Here is a 24762-nt window from a genome sequence, read left to right as displayed (position 1 = left end):
TTTGGTTCTTGATCTCCTATTGGTCACCAAGAATCATTTGATTTGGTTCTTGATCTCCTATTGGTCACCAAGAATCATTTGATTTGGTTCTTGATCTCCTATTGGTCACCAAGAATCATATGATTTGGTTCTTGATCTCCTATTGGTCACCAAGAATCATTTGATTTGGTTCTTGATCTCCTATTGGTCACCAAGAATCATATGATTTGGTTCTTGATCTCCTATTGGTCACCAAGAATCATATGATATGGTTCCGGATCTCCTATTGGTCACCATGAAATTGTGTGATTTGGTTCTTTTTATCTCCTATTGGTCAACATGAAATCATGTGATTTGGTTCTTGATTTCCTATTGGTCAGCATGTGCTTTGAAATATTTCAAACATTCTTTTCTGTCTGGGGCATTAGTATGAAGATGTTCTATGGCATCAATACTTCAATACTGTGGTTTTGTGATAGAATCTGACTTACATTGGTTGAACAAGCTTCTGTTCAAGCATAACATCAGTTGCAATGTGGATGCAGAAAAGGTTCTTTCCACATCCCCACACTTAGCATGCCACAGTTACTCTTCATACTTCACTGACCAGACAGAGCAGGTCACAATACAGAACATTTTGAGCTATTCACAAGGGGCCAAAATCACACCAAATCACGCAGGGCAAGATAAATAAAGGTTTAACCAGATAAATAGTGATATCATATTACCATTATAGAGTTGCTTGTATTTGTAGCTCAAAAAGTTCATATTTTGGACACACACTCTACCTACATTACGAGAGAAACTGCCTTTGTGTTTGCAGCTGAGAGCTTATACTTGCAGCTGACAGCTCATGCTCGCAAGTGTAGCTAGTCTCAAATTTTATCTGCAAGAATGACTGCTCACACAGATATCTTTCACAGCTTGTGCTTGCAGCTGATAGCTTATAATAGCAGCTGACAGCTCATGCTCATCACAGTGTAGCTAGCCCAAAAATGTTATCTGCAAGAATGATTGCACACATTGATATCTTGAAGAATTTTCCAGCTCCTTCCAATTTAAAAAGGCAGTGTCTAGCATAATGTGAATAAATAACAGGTTACCGGTATATATGGAAGAGAGGTTTTTAAATTCTTGGTGATGCTATTGCTCCTGAGGATTGGTATGTTCTTGTTCCTCTTCCTCCAACTCTTGGCGTGTTTTGATGAAAAGTAATGGGAACATTCCTAGTAGACAGCCTACAAAGATGCCAAACCCACGGCCCTAGAATGAGAGTGGTTAAAATGTGATAACAGAATAATTATAACAACACTGAAAGTGTCAAATGCAGTGATCAGATGCAAAATATAGGGAATGATTACCAAATAGCGTGCAACTCTTCTGCAATTTCAAGACTGCCCTACCCCAATCGTAGACCTTTAACCCCAAACTTCGTAAACGAGGACTGGATTCAAGTCTAACAAGTTGCAAACTTTACCCAAAATTGGCTATTCCATTTAAAATCCACACTACGCTTGTGGATGATTTTGGAAATATCTTCTACAGCAGGAGTATGAATTTCAAATGGAATGAACATAGCAGCTCTATTAGACTTTCATACACCCTCTGAGAAAGATTCAACCTGAATCTTTCACTGAGGGAGGGCGAGTTTCAAATAGAGCTGTTAATGTGTTCATTCCATTTGAAATTCATACTCCCTCTGTGGAAGATATTTCCAAAATCTTCCCCAGGGGTAGTGTGGATTTCCAATGGAATAGCCCAAAGGCTGCCTTGTGAATTTTTTGTATTTTGTTATATTAGTGTAATGAGATGATGAGAAAATTATTGCCCAATACTGCAAGACAATATTAAGGACACAATAGGCAAAATATCCAATTCTCAAACATGAGAGCCAACTTTGGTATGCACAGATATTTACGTCAAGCTTGGACAGAATGCTTACAGAGCAAACGCAGCTTTTGAGAATTAACCAATTGATCACTGTTTTCGAATATGGTCGTCACTACTCACTAGGCAATGTCAAGGTTAGGTCATGTAGGTCGCATGATCGTGCTATTCCACAAAGAGGAAGCTGAAGCAGAAGGTACATCCCTTCATGATCGAGTATTATATATTTTGCCTATAGTGAATTGGGTAAAGTTATAAATATATCAAATTAGGACTGTGGCATAGTCTACCATGTTACCAACTCTGTAACAAACCTCTATCTCGAGGGTTGAGAACCAGAAAGCCATAATCACAAAGGAATCCTTTGTGAGTTACGGCTTTCTGTCTCTCTCCCAAAAGGTAGTCTTAGCAATAGGAAACTTTCTTTCCTGAACAATGCCTAGAAAAGTTGCTTTTTGCCTTGACATAGTTCGCTATTTTCTGCAATTCCTTTTCTCCGATGAAGCCACCACCAGATGAATTTACATTCCATTTACATGCTACTACCCTATCACTATAGAAAACACATCATATTAGGACTGCGTCAAGTCTACCATTCTACCCAACTCTGTAACAGACCTAGTCAACTCACCAAGCCTGCAGTCCATCTGGTCCTATTCATTTCGGATTGCTCTACTGTAAGAGTAGGAGCTTGGGCCAAATTTATTTGCTAATGACTCCACATACCCTGCTAGTCTGTGGATGGAGATGAACAAAAAAAGTTTCATTTGTTAAATACCAGGCGGTCAAGTAATACATAGTACATGTAGTTTGATGCATAACCCAAGTTTTTCATTTTTCCTTTACTATCCTTACCTACTGCAAAGCCAAATTATATTAAAACTCACATCAAGATTTGACCAAAATGTATTCATTTTCATGTTGTTCAAAACATTGTACATCATGAAACTGCTGTAGGAATGACACCTGAACATAAAAAAGATGGATCCAGTTATGAGTCTCCGAGTATTTCTACTTTATAGAACTGGGGCCCCGAGCACTGATGAAGACCTCAGCATCGCTGGATGCAGATGTTTTTGCCGAATTTTAACGATTGTAACTCACATGACTGATGCCAGTTTTATGCTTACTCACACAATATGCCATATGGAATGGCAATTTTTGCATTTTTGTCCCTTTTTCATTGAAATATTAGAGGGGATGTTTCTTAGAGGGGGCGTTTATTAGAGGGGGGAACATTTAGTACAAACAATAATACAATAATGCTTTATTTTCTCTTACCCGATTCCTGCCATATCTGATATCAAATTACCTAATGCAGCAGCTGAAATTTAAGTAAACATTTCATAAAATAATAGTTAAAAGACTGATTAAAAAAGTTACGGAACTGAAGGCATTGAGCCTGCTTCGACAATAATTACTGCCACAATGGGCTCACAAAAGTGAAATATAGCCAATTCAATTTTCAAGTAGTCCAACCTGAAACAGTGGACCAGTTAAAAAAGTTAAGTTTACGTCATACATGATTATAAACCCCTATTACGCAACTTCTCAGTAGAGTACCAAGAGGCACTATGGCAGAGCTGCCAACATTTGAATCTTGAAAAAAGGGAGATTTCCTGTTGCAATCAGGGAGATTTGTCAAAATGTGTACATCTTAATGGGCGAAACCATTTCCTTTTCAGGGAGATGACCAAAAATTAAGGGTTCTGAAGGGTTAAAAGTAGGGAGTCTCCTGCGAAAAGAGGGAGAGTTGGCAGCTCTGCTATGGACCACAATGGCCTCATCCCAATAGCATAGTTCAATAACCCCAATTAAACAATCATAGTGCAAAATTTGACCTCAAGTTACAGAGTATGAGTTTTTGTACCCAAATTTTCAAAGGTCATTCAATGAATGCACAAATGTCTTGGGGTTTAAGAACTGCACCCTGATAGATGAGCATGTTGTGGTTCCTAGTGATGGCCAGATTGACAATATAAGCAAAATAGCCACCCAGTCCCCGACCCAGACCAGGGAAACGGTCTGGTCCGGGTGAACTGCTCATCTTTATTGTCCATTTATTATAAAGAAATGTGGCTGAGAACTAAACCCATAATGCCCACTCAACATACCTGCCATAGTTGATATACACAGTGCAGTACCAATTTTCAAGTCTATGTAGTCACCCTATTTATAATGAAAAAGAAGATATAAGTTCAATAAACATATGACTACATGTATGATACAAATTACTTGTGATTTCACACTTAAGGGGGTACTACACCCCTGTGGTAAATTTGTGACTATTTTTGCATTTTTCTCAAAAAAAAAATAACACACTGCTAACAAAAGTTGTGTATATTATTGGGGCAAGGAATCAAATTACTATACTGAAATTTCAGTGACCCATGACAAGCGGTTCAGTATATATGATTGGAAATGAGGTACTCTAGCGGTACCTCTTTTCTTATCATAAATACCGAACCGTTTGTCATGGGTCACTGAAATTCCAGCGTAGTAATTGGATTCCTTGCCCCTATAATATACGGAACTTTTGTTACCACTGTAGTATTAGTTTTTGAGAAAAATGCAAAAATAGACAAAATTATCAAGGGGTGTAGTACCCCCTTAAAGTCAACAAAATTATTTATATAATAATTTATCAGAAGTGATTAGAAGTAAAGAAAGAGTTCTGACTTAGCCATGTGGCTCTTGGAGGGAAAAATTGTGTTCCACCATTGTCATGCGCCTGGCAAACTTTTGTGACTCACACACTTTGATAGAGACACCAATTACCAATATATATCGGGCTTTTACCGATTAATGCGATCAAAGCAATCAACAACAAAAAGTTGGCTTGAAATACATAATATAAAATGCCAGGCCACATACAGCATGCAGCTATGCTGTATTTCCTTTTGCCGACTACTTACCGCTACTATCATGATTGCATTATCTAAGAACCCAAATCCCACAAATGGTATTGCATTGCTGACTAGAACTGCAAAACAAAACAGAAGACATTAATTATACCATTATTTAATCCAAATTGCTTATTAAAGTTTCTGAAATACATGTACGACAAACAAACTTTTAAGTTTTGCAGATTTGGTGTTTTTAAACGCTGAGATCTACTGCCCAGTGAAGTTATCTTACACTTCCCACAATGCATTTCTTCCATTTTATTTTTCTGTACTGATTTGCTATCTAGTGCAACATAGTGACAAAAGTACCTCAATGAACAGAGCACATCCAGATCTTGCAAATTGGAAAGTGTGCTTATTTCATATGACTATAGACTCATGAGAAAGTTTTTTCAACATGAAAACAAAGGGAACAGTACACAAATTAATAAGAGTGCCCTTTGCTATATTGAGGTGAGGCATCATGTTTCAAAGGATTCTGGGAAGGGCAATATATCTTCTCTGACCCCTGCCTTTCTTACAGCATTTCTGATCATGGTTAATTCAGCGTGGTCGCTTTGCACCACAAGGTTCCGGTTCAAACCCTGGCAGAACTTTCCCAGACCACTTATGTGCAATCATTAGTATCCCGTCTATACTCCCTCACACAGGTCTTCAGCAGTTACGCTGGTTTCTTTTAACTGTATCCATAACTGGGCTTTCTTTCCCAGAGTAAATTGATCCCCTTGCCTCCCATTTTCTTTGTGATAATGGTATTTGGAAAATGGCACAAATGGTTTGAGTAACCCATAAGTACGAGGCGGATTAGGGTCAAAACTTCGAAGAGCATATGGTCGAAGCTTCGTCCTCGGTAAGTTGAGAATCATTCAGTGAATCAATCAGAGCATACTGTGCACCCTCGGACGCAGACCGTACAAGATACGACCGTATGCTCTTGATTCCGAACTTACCTTGGACGACCCGCGAGCTACGATCGTATGTTGTTGATTCCGAACTTACCGAGGGCGAGCTACGACCGTATGTTGTTGATTCCAAACTTACCGAGGGCGAGCTACTGCCGTATGTTGTTGATTCTGAATTTACCAAGGGCGAGCTACGACCGTATGTTGTTGATTCCAAACTTACCGAGGACGAGCTACAACCGTATGTTCTTAATTCTGCAGTTACTGAGGATGAGCTACGACCGTATGCTGTCGATTCCGAACTTACTGAGGACGAGCTTTGACCGTATGATCTTCGAGTTTTTACCCTAATCCCGCCTCATACAGAAGCCCCAATTGTAGATCCAAATGCCCAACCGAACCTGTGCTGGTTCTCAGTGGTCTCGTACATACAAAATTAAATTATAAAGTTCTTATACCTACCTTGTCTGAGTTGTTCCTTAGTTGGAGGTATCGGTGGGGTTTTAACTGCGCAAGAAAAAAATAAAGAGAATAAGGGTTAGTGTTAGGGTAAATAATGCAGTGAAACGTCTGCATAAAGAAATTATATACCGTACCCAAAGAGTGCCGCCAAAACTGCCCATGTTTAGTGCTACATACTAAATCCGCCATTCTGGTTTGTACCGACGCAAAATTGCAATACAATGTGTGTGTAATGTTATGGTAAATACACCATTTTGGTTTATTGTTCATGGAAAATAGTGTACCTACCACTTTTTTTGGCTTGCCACTTCAATAAAATAATAAAAACCATACACAGTACAAGGTATGATAAGTAAGCTCACAGCATCCATTGTAATAAAACTAAGCCCAATGGACACGCCTTAAAAAACAAATTGCATTAAACCAAAATTGGTAACACCAAAATACCAAAAAAGCATCAATGTTATAGTAAGCCTTTCCAACTGTAGACCCTATAAATGTTATTTTCACAAATATATCTAGGTTGGCAACACTGGCTTACACTGCATTGGGCTATTCCGGTTGAGATTCATACTACACCCCCTATATATTAATGGAACGCATGACCTTATAATTACCTTCAGCACAGTACAGGGCGTGTGCGCTACTAATGGGGTTTATACCCAAGTGGGTGTCTCCTAGGCCTGGCATTTTCGGGTAATTTTGTACCCGGGTACCCGCCGCAATTTTCGGGCGGGTAACCGGTACTGAATTGCAAAAAAAAAAAAATTTTTTTTATTTTTTTTTTTAAGTTTTTATTTTTTCGGTTTTGTAGTGTCTATGGACCTAGCAATAAACTGAATCTCGACCTACTCCCCTAAATTTGCACACGGTACAAGTACGATTCATTTCACAAGTCTAGCGCGCGGAGCATGCAGTCTATAAATAAATCACGGTGTCATGCACGAATCGCGAAACGTTGCTACATATTGCCTGCATTTCGCGGGGAATTTAGTTTGATGTTGATGTTGTAGCCATGCAGTAGCCTACAACACAACAAGTACAACATTTATGGCCACAATTTATTACCATAATTACCGGGCATAAATGATATAACCCTGTAACCCTGGATCTTCCTGCCTGGATTTATAATATTAATAATCGAAATAAAATCCCGGAATAAATGCTTTTTTTAAAGTTTTAATATGCGTCATTGAAGATGAAATAATAATATTTAATATTTATTTTTTAATAAAACGAAGCGAAGGTAGGCCTATCAACTGGACGATGGGAGGTAAGGGGGATTTACATTTACGCAAATAAAAATAATATCGCCCTATTCATGTATTTATAGGCTATTTAGTATTACTATTCACTGAAGCTATAAGGTAGTCAAAATTGATATGCATAGGCCCTAAATGAAATCAAATATTTTTTTTAAATTTGTGCAGTACCGAAAGGTATTGGTTTGGTATTTAGGCCTAGGCCTAGCCTACTTATTTATCCATTTATCTATTTATTTATTTATTTAGGCCTATTTATTTATTTATTTATTTATCAATTAAATAATTGTTTATTTATGTAGGATGAATTGTTTTATTTATTTACTAGGCTTTTTTTTTTATCTATTTCTTTATGTATTATCTCTAGGCCCTATTAGGCCTATTTAGGGGACTATTATTTTCTTCGGAAGGGAGATCCCAAATATATTTTTGATGACCAAAATGTAGGGAGTCACAAGATGTTTATTTTATTCAATTCAGAAGACTGATTTCAATACAATTTTAGCCTGTAGGGAGTATGGTGTATATAGGGCCTATCGGATGTGGTTGGGGGGAGGGTGTCATAAAATGTCTGTTATCGAAATAGGGGATTGCAATTTTATAGAATCCCCCGAGAAAAAGGGCCTTTAGGCCTATGTATTTATTTATCTATCTATTATTCATATATTTAGGCCCCCTATTTATTTATTTATTTATTTATTTATTTATTTATTTATTTATTTATTTATTGATTGATTGATCAATTAATCATTTATTTATCAATTAATGAATTATTTTATTATTGATTTATTCCTATATTTATTTATTTGATTAGATAAGTTTGTTGATTTGTTTATAACTTTATTGTTAATATATTTGTTTATCTTTTCGTTAATTATATTATTTATTTGTTTATAAGGTTGTTTATTTGTTTGTTTGCTTGTTTATCTTTTGTTTACTATTTTGTTTAAAAGTTTGTTAATTTGTTTATCTGTTTGTCAATTATATTGTCTATTTATAAATAAGTTTATTTATTTATTTGTTATTTTTGTTAATTACTTTGTTTATTTGTTTATTTTTATAAGTTTGTTTATTTATTTTGTTGATTTTTTGCCTATTTATTTATTCGCTTATTTGTTTGTTTATAATTATGTGTGTTAATTTGTTTATTCGTTTGTTTGTTTGTTTGTTTACTTGTTTGTTTGTTTGTTTGTTTTTTACTTGTTTGCTTGTTTGTTTACTTGTTTGTTTACTTGTTCGTTTGTTTACTTGTTTGTTTGTTTACCGTAAAATGGGGTAACTTCGGTCAGCGGGGTAACTTTGGTCGGTCCAATATATTTTTTCAAATGGTCATATTTTCGTACAGCAATATTGTTTTTAGTCATATTTGGTGTCAATTTGTTAAGAAATATATTTGGAAGAAATAATAGTCGCTCATGTCCATTTTCCTCGAAATTTACGGAAAAATTGGGATTTTGACCAAAAATGAGCATTTTTTTACATTTTTTCCAATAAAAATAAAAATCGATATTTGTGAGCAAGGATATGTGCTAGATTAATTTTGCAAAGGGTCAAATTTCACAAAAAACAACAACTTGCCCATATACAGCGAAGATCAATTTTTTTGATTTTTTTTTCTTCATGGAATGTAATACTCTGACCAAAGATGCCCCAAATGCGGGGTAACTTTGGACAGGCTATTTTTAACCCCTAGGGTAAGCTTACAAAATTATTAAAAATTCTTTTTCAACTTCAATGTGTAGAAGGGAACCCTAATGTCATAAAAAAGAGATAATTAGAAATATAATTGGTTTTGTTTGTTTGTTTACCCAGGTTGGTCCGTGAGGAACACATGCTAATCCATGGAAAACCGTGGACCGTTCCAAGCTCATACAAATGCACAAGCCTGGATAGCCAGTGTAGGCTAATATATGCATGCTGGCCTAGATAGCTTTGATAAACAAAGCAAGAAATGGAAGAAAATAGCTAGGAAAAGAGAAAAGAGAGAAGGCCACTCCCAAACACAATTGTACAATTTTACTCTTTATAGCCCTTATACTTCGTGAGAAAGGAAACTGGAATTCCAATCTCAGGCCCCGATTTAAGCAGTGGTTTAAAAACTATGAAAAGTGCCCAAAGTTACCCCATTTTACGGTACTTGTTTGTTTGTTTACTTGTTTGTTTGTTTACTTGTTTGTTTACTTGTATGTTTACTTGTTCGTTTGTTTACTTGTTTGTTTACTTAATTGTTTGTTTGTTTACTTGTTTGTTTACTTGTATGTTTACTTGTTTGTTTGTTTACTAGTTTGTTTGTTTACTTGTTTGTTTACTTGTTTGTTTGTTTACTTGTTTGTTTACTTAATTGTTTGTTTGTTTACTTGTATGTTTACTTGTTTGTTTACTTAATTGTTTACTTGTATGTTTACTTGTTTGTTTACTTGTATGTTTACTTGTTTGTTTGTTTACTTGTTTGTTTACTTGTTTGTTTACTTGTTTGTTTACTTAATTGTTTGTTTACTTGTTTGTTTACTTGTTTGTTTACTTGTTTGTTTGTTTACTTGTTTGTTTACTTAATTGTTTGTTTGTTTACTTGTGTGTTTACTTGTTTGTTTACTTGTTTGTTTACTTGTTTGTCAGTTTACTTGTTTGTTTGTTTACCTGTTTGTTTGTTTACTTGTTTGTTTGTTAGTTTGTTTACTTGTTTGTTTACTTGTATGTTTACTTGTATGTTTACTTGTTTGTTTGTTTACTTGTTTGTTTACTTGTTTGTTAGTTAGTTTGTTTACTTGTTTGTTTACTTGTCGACAGATATATCTACGCCAACTTGACTCGTCTGATAACAACACTGATAGCCAGAATGGAGTCAAGTGACTCTCAAAGTGGAGTAAACTAGCACTGACTCTCAAAGGGAGTCACCTGACTGTCACAAGAGAGTCAGTTGACTCTAACCGTGGTGTCAATTGACTCTACATTCAATAGGCCTATAAATAAATAAATAGGTAGATAAATAAATAAATAAAATTATTAACTTATTTATATATTTATTTATTTGATAGTCATCTTTCTCCAAGTAAATAAATAAATAAATAAATAAATAAATAAATAAATAAATAAATAAATAATAATAACTCATTCAATCACTCATGCGATCAATATAGATCATCACTTAGTCATTCAATCAATCAATCAACATATCAATTAACATAATCAACATTTCAATAATTTTATCAACCAATCAATCATAAGCTAATCAAACCACCCACTCACTCGCTTACTCAATTCCCGTCTTACTCAATCATTCATTTTACTCATAAATACATACTTAAATAATTAATTAAATAAATAAACAAGTAAATACGTAAACATGTAAACAAACAAGTAAACAACAACAATTAAACAAGTAAACAACAACTAAACAAGTAAACAAACAAGTAAACAAACAAGTAAACAACAAGTAAACAAGTATACAAACAAGTAAACAGCAACAAGTAAACAAACAAGTAAACAACAAGTTAACAAGTAAACAAACAAGTAAACAAGTAAAACAAACAAGTTAACAAACAAGTAAACAACAATAAAACAAGTAAACAACAACAAAACAAGTAAACAAACAAGTTAACAAGTAAACAACAACAAAACAAGTAAACAAGTAAACAACAACAAAACAAGTAAACAAACAAGTAAACAACAATAAAACAAGTAAACAAACAAGTAAGTAAACAAACAAGTAAATAAACAAGTAAACAAACAGGTAAATAACAAGTAAACAAGTATACAAACAAGTAAACAAACAAGTAAACAAACATGTAAACAACAACTAAACAAGTAAACAAACAAGTAAACAACAAGTAAACAAGTATACAAACAAGTAAACAAGTAAACAAACAAGTAAACAAACAAGTAAATAAACAAGTAAGTAAACAAACAAGTAAACAACAAGTAAACAAGTAAACAACAAGTAAACAAACAGGCAAATAACAAGTAAACAAGTAAACAAACATGTAAACAACAACTAAACAAGTAAACAAACAAGTAAACAACAAGTAAACAAGTATACAAACAAGTAAACAAGTAAACAAACAAGTAAACAAACAAGTAAATAAACAAGTAAGTAAACAAACAAGTAAACAACAAGTAAACAAGTAAACAACAAGTAAACAAACAGGCAAATAACAAGTAAACAAGTATACAAACAAGTAAACAACAAGTAAACAAACAAGTAAGTAAACAAACAAGTAAACAAGTAAACAACAACTAAACAAGTAAACAAACAAGTAAACAAACAAGTAAACAAGTATACAAACAAGTAAACAAGTAAACAAACAAGTAAGTAAACAAACAAGTAAATAAACAAGTAAGTAAACAAACAAGTAAACAACAAGTAAACAACAAGTAAACAAACAGGTAAATAACAAGTAAACAAGTATACAAACAAGTAAACAAACAAGTAAACAAACATGTAAACAACAACTAAACAAGTAAACAAACAAGTAAACAACAAGTAAACAAGTATACAAACAAGTAAACAAGTAAACAAACAAGTAAAAACAAACAAGTAAATAAACAAGTAAGTAAACAAACAAGTAAACAACAAGTAAACAACAAGTAAACAAACAGGCAAATAACAAGTAAACAAGTATACAAACAAGTAAACAACAAGTAAACAAACAAGTAAACAAACAAGTAAACAAACAACTAAACAAGTAAACAAACAAGTAAACAACAAGTAAACAACAACAAGTAAACAAACAAGTAAACAAACAAGTAAATAAACAAGTAAGTAAACAAACAAGTAAACAACAAGTAAACAAACAGGTAAATAACAAGTAAACAAGTATACAAACAAGTAAACAAACAAGTAAACAAACAAGTAAGTAAACAAACAAGTAAACAAACAAGTAAACAAGCAGCAGTTAGCAATTAATTTATTAAATGAAAACCCTTATAAACAAATAAACAAACGAACGAATAAACAGTAAACAAATTAGCAAACATAATTATAAACAAACAAATAATCGAATAAACAAATGTGCAAAAATCAACAAAATAATAAACAAACAAATAAACAAATAAATAAATAAAGTAGGGCCTAATTAACATAAATAACAAATAAATAAATATAAACCTATAAATAAGCAATATAATTAACAAAAAGATAAACACCTTTTAAACAAACAAATAAACAAAATAATAAAGTAAACAAAGATAAACAAACAAACAAATAAACAAACTTATAAACAAACAAATCATCAATATAATTAAAGATAAGCATACAAACATATTAATAATAAAGTTATAAACAAATCAACAAACATAAACAAATAAATAAACAAACAAACTTACAACTTAAACAAAATACAGACAAATAAACAAAAGATAAACAAACAAGCAAAAAAACAAACAAATAAACAATATAATATAATTAACAAAAAGATAAACAAACATATTAACAATAAAGTTACAAACTCAGATTCAGATTAAATTTATTTCAATTCAGATTAAATTTATTTCAATTTCAAACAAATCAACAAACTTATACACCAATCCGAGAAGCGCTTACTGTATTTGGCCCTCTATTGACGGCAACACAGATGTACCAGAGCGGAGATTTAATTGTAATTCAATACTCATGATTGTGTATTGAATATCACTGTTGTGTACAATTCCCGGTACAATACTATATAGCACAAAATAAATAATGGATGGAACCCCCGACCTCGGGACACCGCAGTTTTACATCGGGGACACCGCAGTAATGGCGAAGTCGGATAGGTGTATAAACAAATAAATAAATTAAGTTGTTTTTCTGAGAGGTACCGGGTGCGGTAAGACCCTCTATTTATCACAATATGTTTCTTGTAGGCCTATATTAGCTAGGCTATAGAAAGCATCTCAACTTCCTAGACATAGGCCTAGGTCTATGTTTTGAAAAGTTAGCCTAGGGCCTATTTTAAACTGAATTAAAAAAATAATAAAAATATAGGCCTATATATAGGCCTAAATTGAAGAAACCTCAAAAAAGAAAGCCAGAGGAGACGTGAAACATGTTTATTTATTTACTTATTTATTTATTTATTGAGCCTAATAATTCCGTCCAAAATCGGAGAATTGCAAAATATTTAATTAGTCCTATTTGATCTTTAGGCCTATTTGACATTTTCTCAAGTGACATAAGCCTAGGGCTATATTAATTTGCTACTTTTTTTTACTTCTTCACAAACTGTGATACTGAAACACCCCTGCATTTTAAATATCAATGTATAAAATTAACCCTAAATCGCAAAAATTATATCTGCAGTGCCAAAATGTACCGTTGATATTGGGATGTGACCACTCGTTTCAAAATAAAGAAAATAATATGTAGGCCCTAAGCCTAATTAATTAATACTCACCTAATTAACATGCAGTCACGTCGTGCCTTTAAAAAAAATCTTAAAGGGCCTAAGCTAGGCATAGGCCTATAACCAACTCACGGCATTATGATAGTTGATTGCATAAAGCATTAATATTTCTATGGATAGGCATAGGGGCCTACATATTTTCTTTTATCATAAAAGTAACAGTTTATTTTTCATGATTTTAGCACATTTGTATGCCTCCGAGTACAGGCAAGTGATCTCAAGCACGGCAAATACGGCAAATATACGTGCTCGCCTGGTCAATACATCATGAATACACGCAAAGTCAGGGTCTGCGCCGCAAAGTCTTGGACACAGACTAGTACTTGCACATGCGCAAAGCGTGTGAGGATTTTAGGGGAGTAGGTCGAGATTCAGTTTATTGCATGGACCTAGACCTAAATGCCAGGATCATTCATGGTTGACCTAAAAAAAAAAAAAAAAAAAATTCAAGATTTTTGTTATTTTTTATATGAAAATTGATAATTTGTATTTATTTCATAGTCTATTAATGATTTCAAAATGTATTTAATTTTAATGCATTTTGAAATCATTAATAGACTATGACATGAATACAAATTATCAATTTTCATATTAAAAATAACAAAATATCTTGAAATTTTTTTTTTTTTTTTTTAGGTCAACCATGAATGATCCTAGCATTTAGGTCTAGGTCCATTTTTTTTTTTTTATTTCTTTTACCCTGGGAGGGTATTTCCTACCCGGGTAATGTAATCTCGGCGGGTACCCGTTTACCCGACCGAAAATGCCAGCCTTAGTGTCTCCATTTGAAATCTGCCTCTCCTGTGGGGGAGATTAAGGTCATGTCTTCCATTATTTTCATAGGGGGTGGTGTACATGTACATACTGTATGGATTTCAAATAGAATACAGTACGGTAGTCCAAATCTTCACTACATGTAGTATTATTAAACTTATCTTAGGGCTCATATTGAAATACCCTACCACGCTTTCACACAAAAAGAAGGCAGGATTCCCCTCGCTAAGCGCGTGCCTCAGGAAAGCTTGGTCATAAAACGGATGGATTATATGCATCAGTGATACACCCTGCCTTTTGAAGTGGTCTGGTGACAAGGATTATAATAAAAGTTTATCAAAGACTGGCAATTTTATTGATTGTTGAACTAATTGAACTAATCGGCTCATCGCAAAACCCAGGAAAGCGCACTCCTAATTTAAGTGGCTAATTGCAGTGAAGTGTGATCGGAAATTGGGTAACATTTGGTGAAAAAATAGGATTTATTCAAATTTCCATAAAAAATGGTTTTAATTTGGTGGAAAGGACTATATTTTAATAATCTAAAAGAAAAAAGAAAAATTTGTCGCAAATTTTGTGTTTTCCGTGCCGCTAAAGTTGCGTGCATTATTTGTAGCGTGAGGGACGGACACTATGTTGCATTTTTATGAAAATACTTCTCTTAGGAAGAGATTATATGCTATTGTCAATTTTTGTTTACAGATTATTAGTACAACCCTTGCTACAGGAAATATCAATGAGATTTTTAATTGGATGTCTTCCAGAAGATAGGAGGGGTCATGGAAGGTGAACTCTAGAAATTGTGTCCGTCCCTCACAGATAAAAATCAAAAAAGTTTTTTCTCTGAGAAACATTTCAAGGAATTAAATTAGCATATACCCTATCTATCAATATTAGTGCTCACCTTACTAGAGATAAAGAAACTAAAATTCCCAATCTTTAAATCTAAGAGTTATTAGTCCTTAATTAATGTGAGGGACGGACATGTCCGTCCCTCACACTAACTTATTTTGGATGTACAGGTACCAATGTATGTTGAGTGAAAATATTTTTGTTTACATATCAATAGTGCAACCCCTGCCACATGAAATATCAATGAGATTTTTAATTACATGTCTTTCAGAAGAGAGTTGGAGGTCATGGAAGGTGAATGCTAGAAATTTTGTCCGTCCCTCACAGATAAAAATCCAAAAAAGTTGTTTCTCTGAGCAATATTCTAAGGAATTAAAATAGCATACACCCCATCTATCAATATTAGTGCTCACCTTACTAGAGATAAAGAAACTAAAATTACCAATCTTTAAATCTAAGAGTTATTAGTCCTTAACTAATTAAGGGACTGACATGTCCGTCCCTCACACCAACTTATTTTGGATGTACAGGTACCAATGTATGTTGAGTGAAAATATTTGGCCACTAAATATATATATATTAAACCCAATTCTTCTACCCAGTCAGAGAGACTGTCTAAAACAAATTCATGCCAATCCCAGAAGGTCATGCTCCCAAACATTTGGAATTGAAGATCCTGTTGCTAAAAAGAGGGTCTGTCCGTCCCTCACACCAACTTATTAAAATTAATATTATTGTTAATTACTGCTTCTTTATCAGTAAAACTACAATTGGATATTGAAAACAAACAGCATGAAGTAAAACTTCTGTGTAATTTGAAATTAAAAGTGAAATACACACTGAATAAGATATTTAGGCCATCATATGTCCGTCCCTCACAGACAAGCTGTCCGTCCCTCACACAAGTATTTAGCGGGTATAATCATATGATATTTCCACTGAACTTGAATTATTTTGACAACTGCATTTCATTTAGATGTCAAGGATAGCATTAGGGGTGGATTTGGAGAAATCTTGCCAAATTTGAAATTTTGTAACATTTTGTCCGTCCCTCACATAGAAAATGTCCGTCCCTCACATAAACTTTGGACCCGCTTCATAGGCGCCTTGAAAACAAACCGAGTCAAATTTCTTAATTTTTGGAGGATGGAACATTACTCTTTCATGAAAAGTATATATTGATTAAACATGTGTATAAGTTTCAATAGAAAACTTGAAGATGTAACTAATGGTGGTGATTGCTTATTCTATTGATTTCCGTCCCTCACACGTGAAAATTTTGTACAGCGAAATAATTGATGCACATGTGGCAACATTTTCATGCATGAAATAACTATTGGTTGAAGGGTTATATATTAACCTAACTTAAAGGAATAAATTTTAACAAGGGTTAATTAAACACAGCAATTAATCTATTGATGTCCGTCCCTCACGTGAGGGACGGATTCCGATCACACTCAGTGTTATAATCACACAGGATTTTAACAAAAGAAGGCTAGCACAGGAAAGCTGCAGGATGGCGCACACCTTCCTGTGTAAGGGAATTTCAATATGAGCCCTTAAAGCCAAATAAAATCAAAACAGTTGAAAGGGAAATTAAAAGCATTATATTTAAACCTGAGCTGAAACAATAATTGACTTTGTAAAAAAGTAAAATGGTTGAATAGAAAATGGAATTAGTGCTTGTGAAGAAAATATCATATGTGTCTTCCATGGATAAGTACATGTAGGATCTATGAAATGCATATGTGTGTGTCCGGGGCAAGTGCTCCAACATAACACACCGACACACACCTTACTTAACAAGGACCTATAGTCTGATCAACTCGTAATAGGCAAGATTCATAACACTGTGAATTGATATAGAAATTAGAATAGTGAACATGAGTTCGGCACACCATCTACACGAACTGTGCTTTGCGAATTGCTTGTCTGACGCGCGCTTTTGTGGATTGTTGGGACTAATTGACATGTGGAGTAACAAAAAACTAATAATTCTCGCCTATTACAAGCTGATTACATGTATAGTATAGGCACACATACTCCCAAAGTATGTCCTCAACAAACGACGAAAAATGAGGTCTTATATTACACCCTTCTAGTACTACCCATCTATAACTCGCATCCTTTGAAGCACTGACCACTTTAACCCCCTGAGTACTACCTGCCGATCTAACATTGCCTCTGATTGGTCAATTACATGATATCTTCACTTTAATCACAAATCAGAATGGAGTTTTGCAAATAATTCACCCCAATTTTTTTGTGTGGTGAAATATTATTCTAACAATGTTGCTTATTGGTCCAATTGATAATGAAAACTTCTTTTTGGCCAATCGGCAGGTAGTTCTCATGGGGTTTAAGACTTGATGACATGACAACAATGACACATGTGCACACCAATTACATAAGTACTTGTAAAATTTTTGTCACTGTACAGGACTACAGGTCCTCAGAAACAGAATGGTCGACTGCAGATCCATGGGATAACGCTTTTTCAATGGGAAATGAACTTTGCTGCTTGGATGATGTCACAATGAGGTTAGCATTTATTCCGTATTGAAAAGCGTATTCCTACGGATCTGCACTTGACCAGCCTCAAAATATTAGTAGTGCATGGAAGAGTGTATGTGTGTACTTTGTGTTGAAGTGAAATTAAAGATATGTAGTGAGAATGAATAGTAACCATCCCCAAAGAAAATGTGAGTACTGTCTACATTAGGCCTCTAACTCTTTTTGTAAAGTCTACTGAATTTAACTTAATACATATCAATTGCATAGAGTCAATCTGCCCCGTAACTTCCATGTAAAAATATGCATACTAGTTCAAAACAAAAGATATCCATGTTTTATTTTAAAATTCAAAAACCTCAGCCACTATCGAATATTGCAGAAGTTTGTATAATATGGTAGCACAAAACAAACTGGATTGGCCAAAAATCTGAGTGATTCACTCATCTGATTGATCTCAAGTAACCAGAAGTTTAAATTGAAATTGGCATTTTGTATGGAAACACTTCAAGTTTTAATATGCCAAGTTCATCCAGACAAAGTCCTATGGTTTTTCTTCTTTCCGGCATAAAATACTACAGACTCGCTGTAGAGGAGGTGTAGCGATCCCTGCAAAAACATTACCACATGGAAGAGTCGGGCCCAATTACCAATGAAAGAGGGATACAAGTTTGCCCCCTTTACCCTTTTTTTGTCTTCTTTCTTCAACCCACACATTATAGTGGTATTCTAAAAGCCTAACAAAGCCGTATGAGCTGATCAGCATTTTATTTTGTTTTTTGTACTGTAATTGCTAAGTTTACCTTGGGAATAAGCCCAATCGCCATTCTAACTTCCGGTTTTTGAGAGCAGTTTTGGGACACTTTGACCTCCGACATATCGGGAAAATTGACGTAATTATTATTAATTTTCTTATTATTGTCATAATTTTGATCATTAAAAGTACCAAATAATAAATTTATAAAATACTTAAATATTTTTCATATTTGTTTTAAATATTGTAAAACATCTTAGATTATATTTTGTACGTACAAAAACCCAATACTTCTGAATGTTCTGAAAGGTCAAAGGACAAAGTGTCCTAAAACTGCAAAAACTGTCCTACAATGCATAGCAAACTTCCAATGCCGATTGGGCTTATTGGGATTAGACCTCTCCAAAAATAGTATTTTACAAATTACAATAAATATGATTAAGGCAGCAAAGTTATGTTATCTTGTGTAGAGTCTATAGACTAATTATATGTCAAATGAACACAGCACCCACAAATGTAGGCTACATGTACATAGACAGTGGTTCTCAACAGCACGCTGGTCACATCTGGCCCGGCGGGCAAGTGCATTTCTTTTGTAGATTCTGAAGCTCTGGGTCCTATAAAATAATTCTGCTTTGCATAATTCGGGCTAGAGCTCTTACTGGCCAGCAAAATTAGGGTCAGAATTTCGGTGAGAATCCGAGAATTGCTTCTCGCAAGGATTCTTGTACATGTAGACACCTTTGCATAAATCAAGATTATCATAACTTTTGTAGTTAACACAGAAGTTAATTTGTGTGAATCAAATGATTCCCGCAAATTTACTCTTCAAGAAACAGGTTTGATTCTCGCGAATTTCTTGCACTGTGCAACAATATTCTGATATTGCAAAATTATCAAGAGAGATTGTGTTTTTAAAGTTTGGCTGTTGAAAACCCCTGATGTAGAAGAAAATGTTGATATGCAGCAGTTGTAATTTAATATCACCTTGACTAGAACCGAAATAATTTCTAGATGCCCTGCATTTAAACTTTCTCCTCCTGCAAAATAAAAACAATCTTAGCCAACATTTGTTCAATACAGCAGTGGTCAGAGTCTTAGCCAGAAATCAGAAACCACCCGTCCAAGCAGATAGTGATACCAAAATTTGACCCTCAAATATAAAACAACTTGTCTATAATACCCATGGAAGGGTCACTGGGGTCAAATATGTCCTGATTTGGCCTTTACATGTCACTCTGAATTAGTCTCAAGTTCATATAACCTTAAAATCATCTGTTTTAGAGCTACCACATCTGTATTTAATCCATTAAATCCACCCGTCCAAAATTAGATTAGCCTGTCTTAAAGACGGGTGGACGCATGGCTGGCTAATTATATTTAAGACCTTGGCAGTGGTTCCCACACTATGGGTCGCAGCGTCTTCCAAATGTTTTTTTTGTGTGTCAATTTTTTGTGTACAATACAGGAGTATTTTTAAGACAATGATATTGCCTCCACCAAGAAATAAATATTGTTATAGAAAAATTATCAAATTCGTGGACATCGTGGAACATTCAACTATGCTTGTTACTCCGCGACTAATCATGCTAACTACACACGCGTACAACGCTAAGTACTCTACGCGTCCATATTAGCGAGGCTATCTGCGTACAACTGCTTACTACGCACAGCCACGCAAAGAGTATGTTCCACGATGTCCACGAATTTGATAATTTTTCTATAGTAAATAAACAAGTAAATTTAGGAATGAATAAAGGAATAAAAAAAATTAAAATTAATAAAAAAATAAACAAATGAATATGTAATCATAATCTGATGTGACCCATGCAACGCATGTTCTGTCAGTGATGTTACTTGTGAACCTCATCTGACACTGCACTACTCAATTTCAGTATTGAAAAAAAAATACAAAGGAAGTGAAAAAAAAATGAAAAAATATTACACAGATTATTAAAGTATCATAGAGTTGATTAAAATAGGTAACAAAAATAATATCACTTGAATTAGGTGTGTGTTTTGCATTTTACCACATACGACATGACCCGATGTGCGCTACATCTCCCACCCTGGCGTCAGCCCGACCACAAACACTGCATGCACCGCCACCTCGCCACTCCCCGTACTGTCGTATTTTTACGGCCAATTGTCAGAACGGGTCATCACAGTAATTTGCTTTGCGCATTTATGCGCGATGGATTTCTGCACAAGAATGACCACAAACATCTTCAGAATACTCTAAAATTTCATATTATATAGGTTTAATATAGGTTTAATGACCTCCTTCCGCTCCATTTCGGCAACTTCTTACGCCAAAAATCATCAAAATCTTACCTACAAAATAGACCTCAAAAACCTAGAAAATTAGGGGCTTTCCCCAAAACAAACCCCGTCGTGTTTGATATGAGTGCAAGGGTCACAAAATTTCCTTTAAAATGATGACATCATCCAGGTAAGTCTCGTGGATAAATCCAAATTGAGATTTCATGAATTTCAAGCAGACGAAAAAATGGCGTCCCGTCGATCTTTAAACTCTTCAAAAATAATTTCCTATTGTATTTTGAGTTTTGAAAGGATGAGAAATGGCGAGTTGTTTTCATTAAGTTTTACACACAAACAGATACAAATGCGTAAATCATCGTATGCGCTGGACTCGCTACCACTAGCTCGCTACTGATCACAGTCTGTGACACTTGATTGAAAATGACCATGTACATGTATACTCACCTTCTATTTCTATCCTATCTTGGAAACTTTGAAGCTCAGCTAACAAAATCTGCCTTTCTCTGGGCATCAATGTCCCTATAAACTCTCTAGATTTCTTCGGCGTATCAAATGTCAACTGGCCTCTGTACCCGCGAAATGAGTAGCACCGGCATGGTCTGAGTTGACAGGTGAATTTGGGCGTAAGAGACCTACTTCTAACATTTATTTCATGTGATAGAACAGATCGATACCTACACTGGCTCTTATTATATATATTGGAACATGATACTGGTGTAAAATTGATAAATAAAGGGGTATTTCCTAATGAAAGGCGAGAGAAAATTCTGCACATCCTCAACGTGGGCGCCGCCATTTTGATTAATCGCGGAGAGAAAATGTTTCTAGACAATAGGTTGTAAAGCAATACATAATGTCCCTGTTATGACAATTCATTCAATACAACGTCGTCTTGAGTTTTGTTTTAATTCTTGTAGCATTATTAAGATATCAAAATAAATGTTTTGGTTGTCTCATTGACTCTAAAGCAGTAGGCAAAATGGTGAATTAAATTGTAAATTTTAGCACTTTTAAAAACACCTCAACCAATAGATGGCGCTAGACCATAATTCGCCCAATGATATTTTGATGGCAGTATCAAGCAACGCACTGAAGGGTCTATTGTTCTATTGTGTCCGATTTGAGCGCTGACATATTGGAAAATGTTGCCAATCAATATTCATGAGAGTGTACATTCAACGTCCAGTTATCGAAATTGGGTGACATGTGTTTGGCAGGTGTGAAATATATCTGACTGGGTATTTTAATTACGTAACGTATTAAGGTTTTGGCATCATTAAATGGCTGCCTAGTGCTGTTATATATATGCTTAGATTCTATAATAATAGTTATTATTTTCTTTACTCATTCCTTTCTTTTCCTTTCTCTGCACTTATTCTTTCTTATGCACACACCTAAGCAGTGGCGTAGATTTCTTTTTGACATGGAGGGGGGGGGGGTTAAGTACCCAGTACAGTGAACCTTATGGTACAAATGCGCGGGAAAATATTAGCATAGGCCTATTGAAACTAAACTGGTGAAATATGGGACAAAAGTGGAATTAATTCGCGCGAGGCGCTAAAAAATGACATTTTGTGGCTAAAATGACCAAATATGAGGTTAATTTTGACAGAAACCAATACACAGGCGTCATTATTGGGGGGCGGGGTGATTATATCGACCATCCCCCCAACTCCCCCCCCCCCGATCTACGCCTATGTAATTTAGAGTCCTGTGACTGCATCGCTCTCCTTCTACTTCTCTCTCCTTCTCCCCCTCTTCCTTTCTTTTTTGTCTTCCGCCCCTCCCCTACAATCTCGATCACCCATCCGCTTCTCCTCTTTTCACCTCTCGACCCTCCTTCACTACCTCAATTGGACCTGGCTTTTAAAATGGATATTCGTGATATTAAGAAATCCATTTGATTTTATTGAACAGGCCTATATAACCATGATAACAACATACTAGCTGCGAAGTACGGTAGTTAATTATAGAAAGTGACACAGATAGACCTACACTAAGCCAAAAAAGAAACTTATAATTTTTCACAAGGTCATATCTTAAAATCCTGTCCATCAAAATTAACTAAAATTACACACAGGATTGCCTCAATACTCTACTCAAAACACATGTCAGCAACCAATCAGTTGGCCAACTGACACAACCGCAAAATGCACTGATATGGAACAACTTCCTGGACCACATTCACAGCCCTATTGGCACCCAGCAAAAGAAATCTGTGAGAATTATCTTGAATCACAGGTCACAGCCAACAATTTTAACAACATTAAGTTAAAAACATTAAAGAGAGTCAAACCAAACTTACCAGGATCATCATGTCACATGTCCAAACAAATAATGAAGTCCTTTAGTAACGGGAAGCATTGGGCCAATCTTCCCCAGGAGATCATCAGGAACTTGGTTGGAAGCATGAGAAGCAGGTGCACAGCATGCGTCCAACCGCACGGTGGACATACCCGTTACTAAGGACTTCATTATTTGCTTGGACATGTGACATGATGATCCTGGTAAGTTTGTGACCTGTGATTCAAGATGCCGTTCTCACAGATTTCGTTTGCTGGGTGTCAATAGGGCTGTGAATGTGGTCCAGGAAGCTGCTCCATATCGATGCATTTTGCTATTGTGTCAGTTGGACAACTGCTTGGTTATTGACATGTGTTTAGAGTGGAGTATTGAGGCAATCATGTGTGTCATTTTGGTTAATTTTGATGGACAGGATTTTAAGATACGACCTTGTGAAAAATTATAAGTTTCTTTTTTGGCTTAGTGTATATACCTGGCAGCAATGACACGTTGTTACGGGTAATCGGTCAGCAACTCTATTGAATTTATTTAAATGAGGCGCCTAAATTAAGATGGGCGGTCAATAATTCTATGTCGACGGTAAAGTGTGTTTTTGTGTGTATGCGACAACTCGAGCACACCCTTGTGTGGTATTATAACAAAGGGTACCTCTCGTCCGTGTAGGCGCTTTCACGTGACTTTCATTTGATCACTTAATGACAGTGGCCTGCCTATATAGCGTTAATACGCTGTCAGATCAGTTACCGATTTAATGGCGGAAGCCCTTTGTCCCAAACAAAAGGTACCTCTCGATGAATAGCTTGGCGGAAACTCTAATAGGCACAAAGGAACAATATGCGTTACGTAATCTATTTCCTCTCCTTTCTATATCTAACCTCCTTGGTATCAAGCAACGAACTGAAGGGTCTATTGTTCTATTGTGTCCGATTTGAGCGCTGACATATTGGAAAATGTTGCCAATCAATATTCATGAAGTCGTGCGATCGACACCTACAGCTGTTCATTTGGGCGACTTTATTGTTAGGTGCTTTTATTCATACATTGGGCGTATCGAGCTGCATCGGTTAGTCCGCAATTATATTTAATATAGTATTATAGGCCTACAAGTATTATTTGCTTTGCTTTATTGATTGATTCAGAAATAGTATGGCTACATTTGAGATCCATGGTAGACTCGCTTGGCAGTCCTATATACGCGGTGCTTATGTAAATTATTATGGTAGGCCTATATAATATAATAAAACACGATGTGGACCGCGGCTAATGTCCTTAAAAATACTACATTCTTATATCCGCCACACAGAGCGCACACTTTGCCCATAGATATGTGTTCCAATATCTGTGCTTTGCCTATGCTGCTGAACTGTCCGTAGCGAAATGGTAGAGCAAAGCGTGTTCACTGAGTATAATCAAATGAGGGCACAAACCAATTTGGGCGCTGCAATAGGTTTGTATTGTAGGCGAACTTCTGTTTTGTGTGCATGCGACAACTCAATCACACCCTTG

At 35.1% G+C, this 24762-nt stretch overlaps 1 protein-coding gene across 1 annotated transcript; it reads right to left on the bottom strand.

Annotated features, from left to right (window-relative positions):
• Positions 1-527: 527 nt before the first annotated feature.
• Positions 528-21745, bottom strand: LOC140139436 (transmembrane protein 65-like). The gene is given in 8 exon segments (XM_072161193.1): positions 528-1242; positions 2498-2561; positions 2563-2601; positions 3148-3190; positions 3981-4035; positions 4782-4849; positions 6137-6181; positions 21397-21745. Coding segments are annotated over 8 exon segments (765 nt in total). The 5' UTR covers positions 21728-21745; the 3' UTR covers positions 528-1122.
• Positions 21746-24762: the final 3017 nt, after the last annotated feature.

The sequence above is a fragment of the Amphiura filiformis genome, chromosome 18 (genome assembly GCF_039555335.1).
Source record: "Amphiura filiformis chromosome 18, Afil_fr2py, whole genome shotgun sequence".
Taxonomy (NCBI): domain Eukaryota; kingdom Metazoa; phylum Echinodermata; class Ophiuroidea; order Amphilepidida; family Amphiuridae; genus Amphiura; species Amphiura filiformis.
Note: the sequence above shows the minus strand (reverse complement) of the source record. Positions and strands in the feature narration are given on the sequence as shown.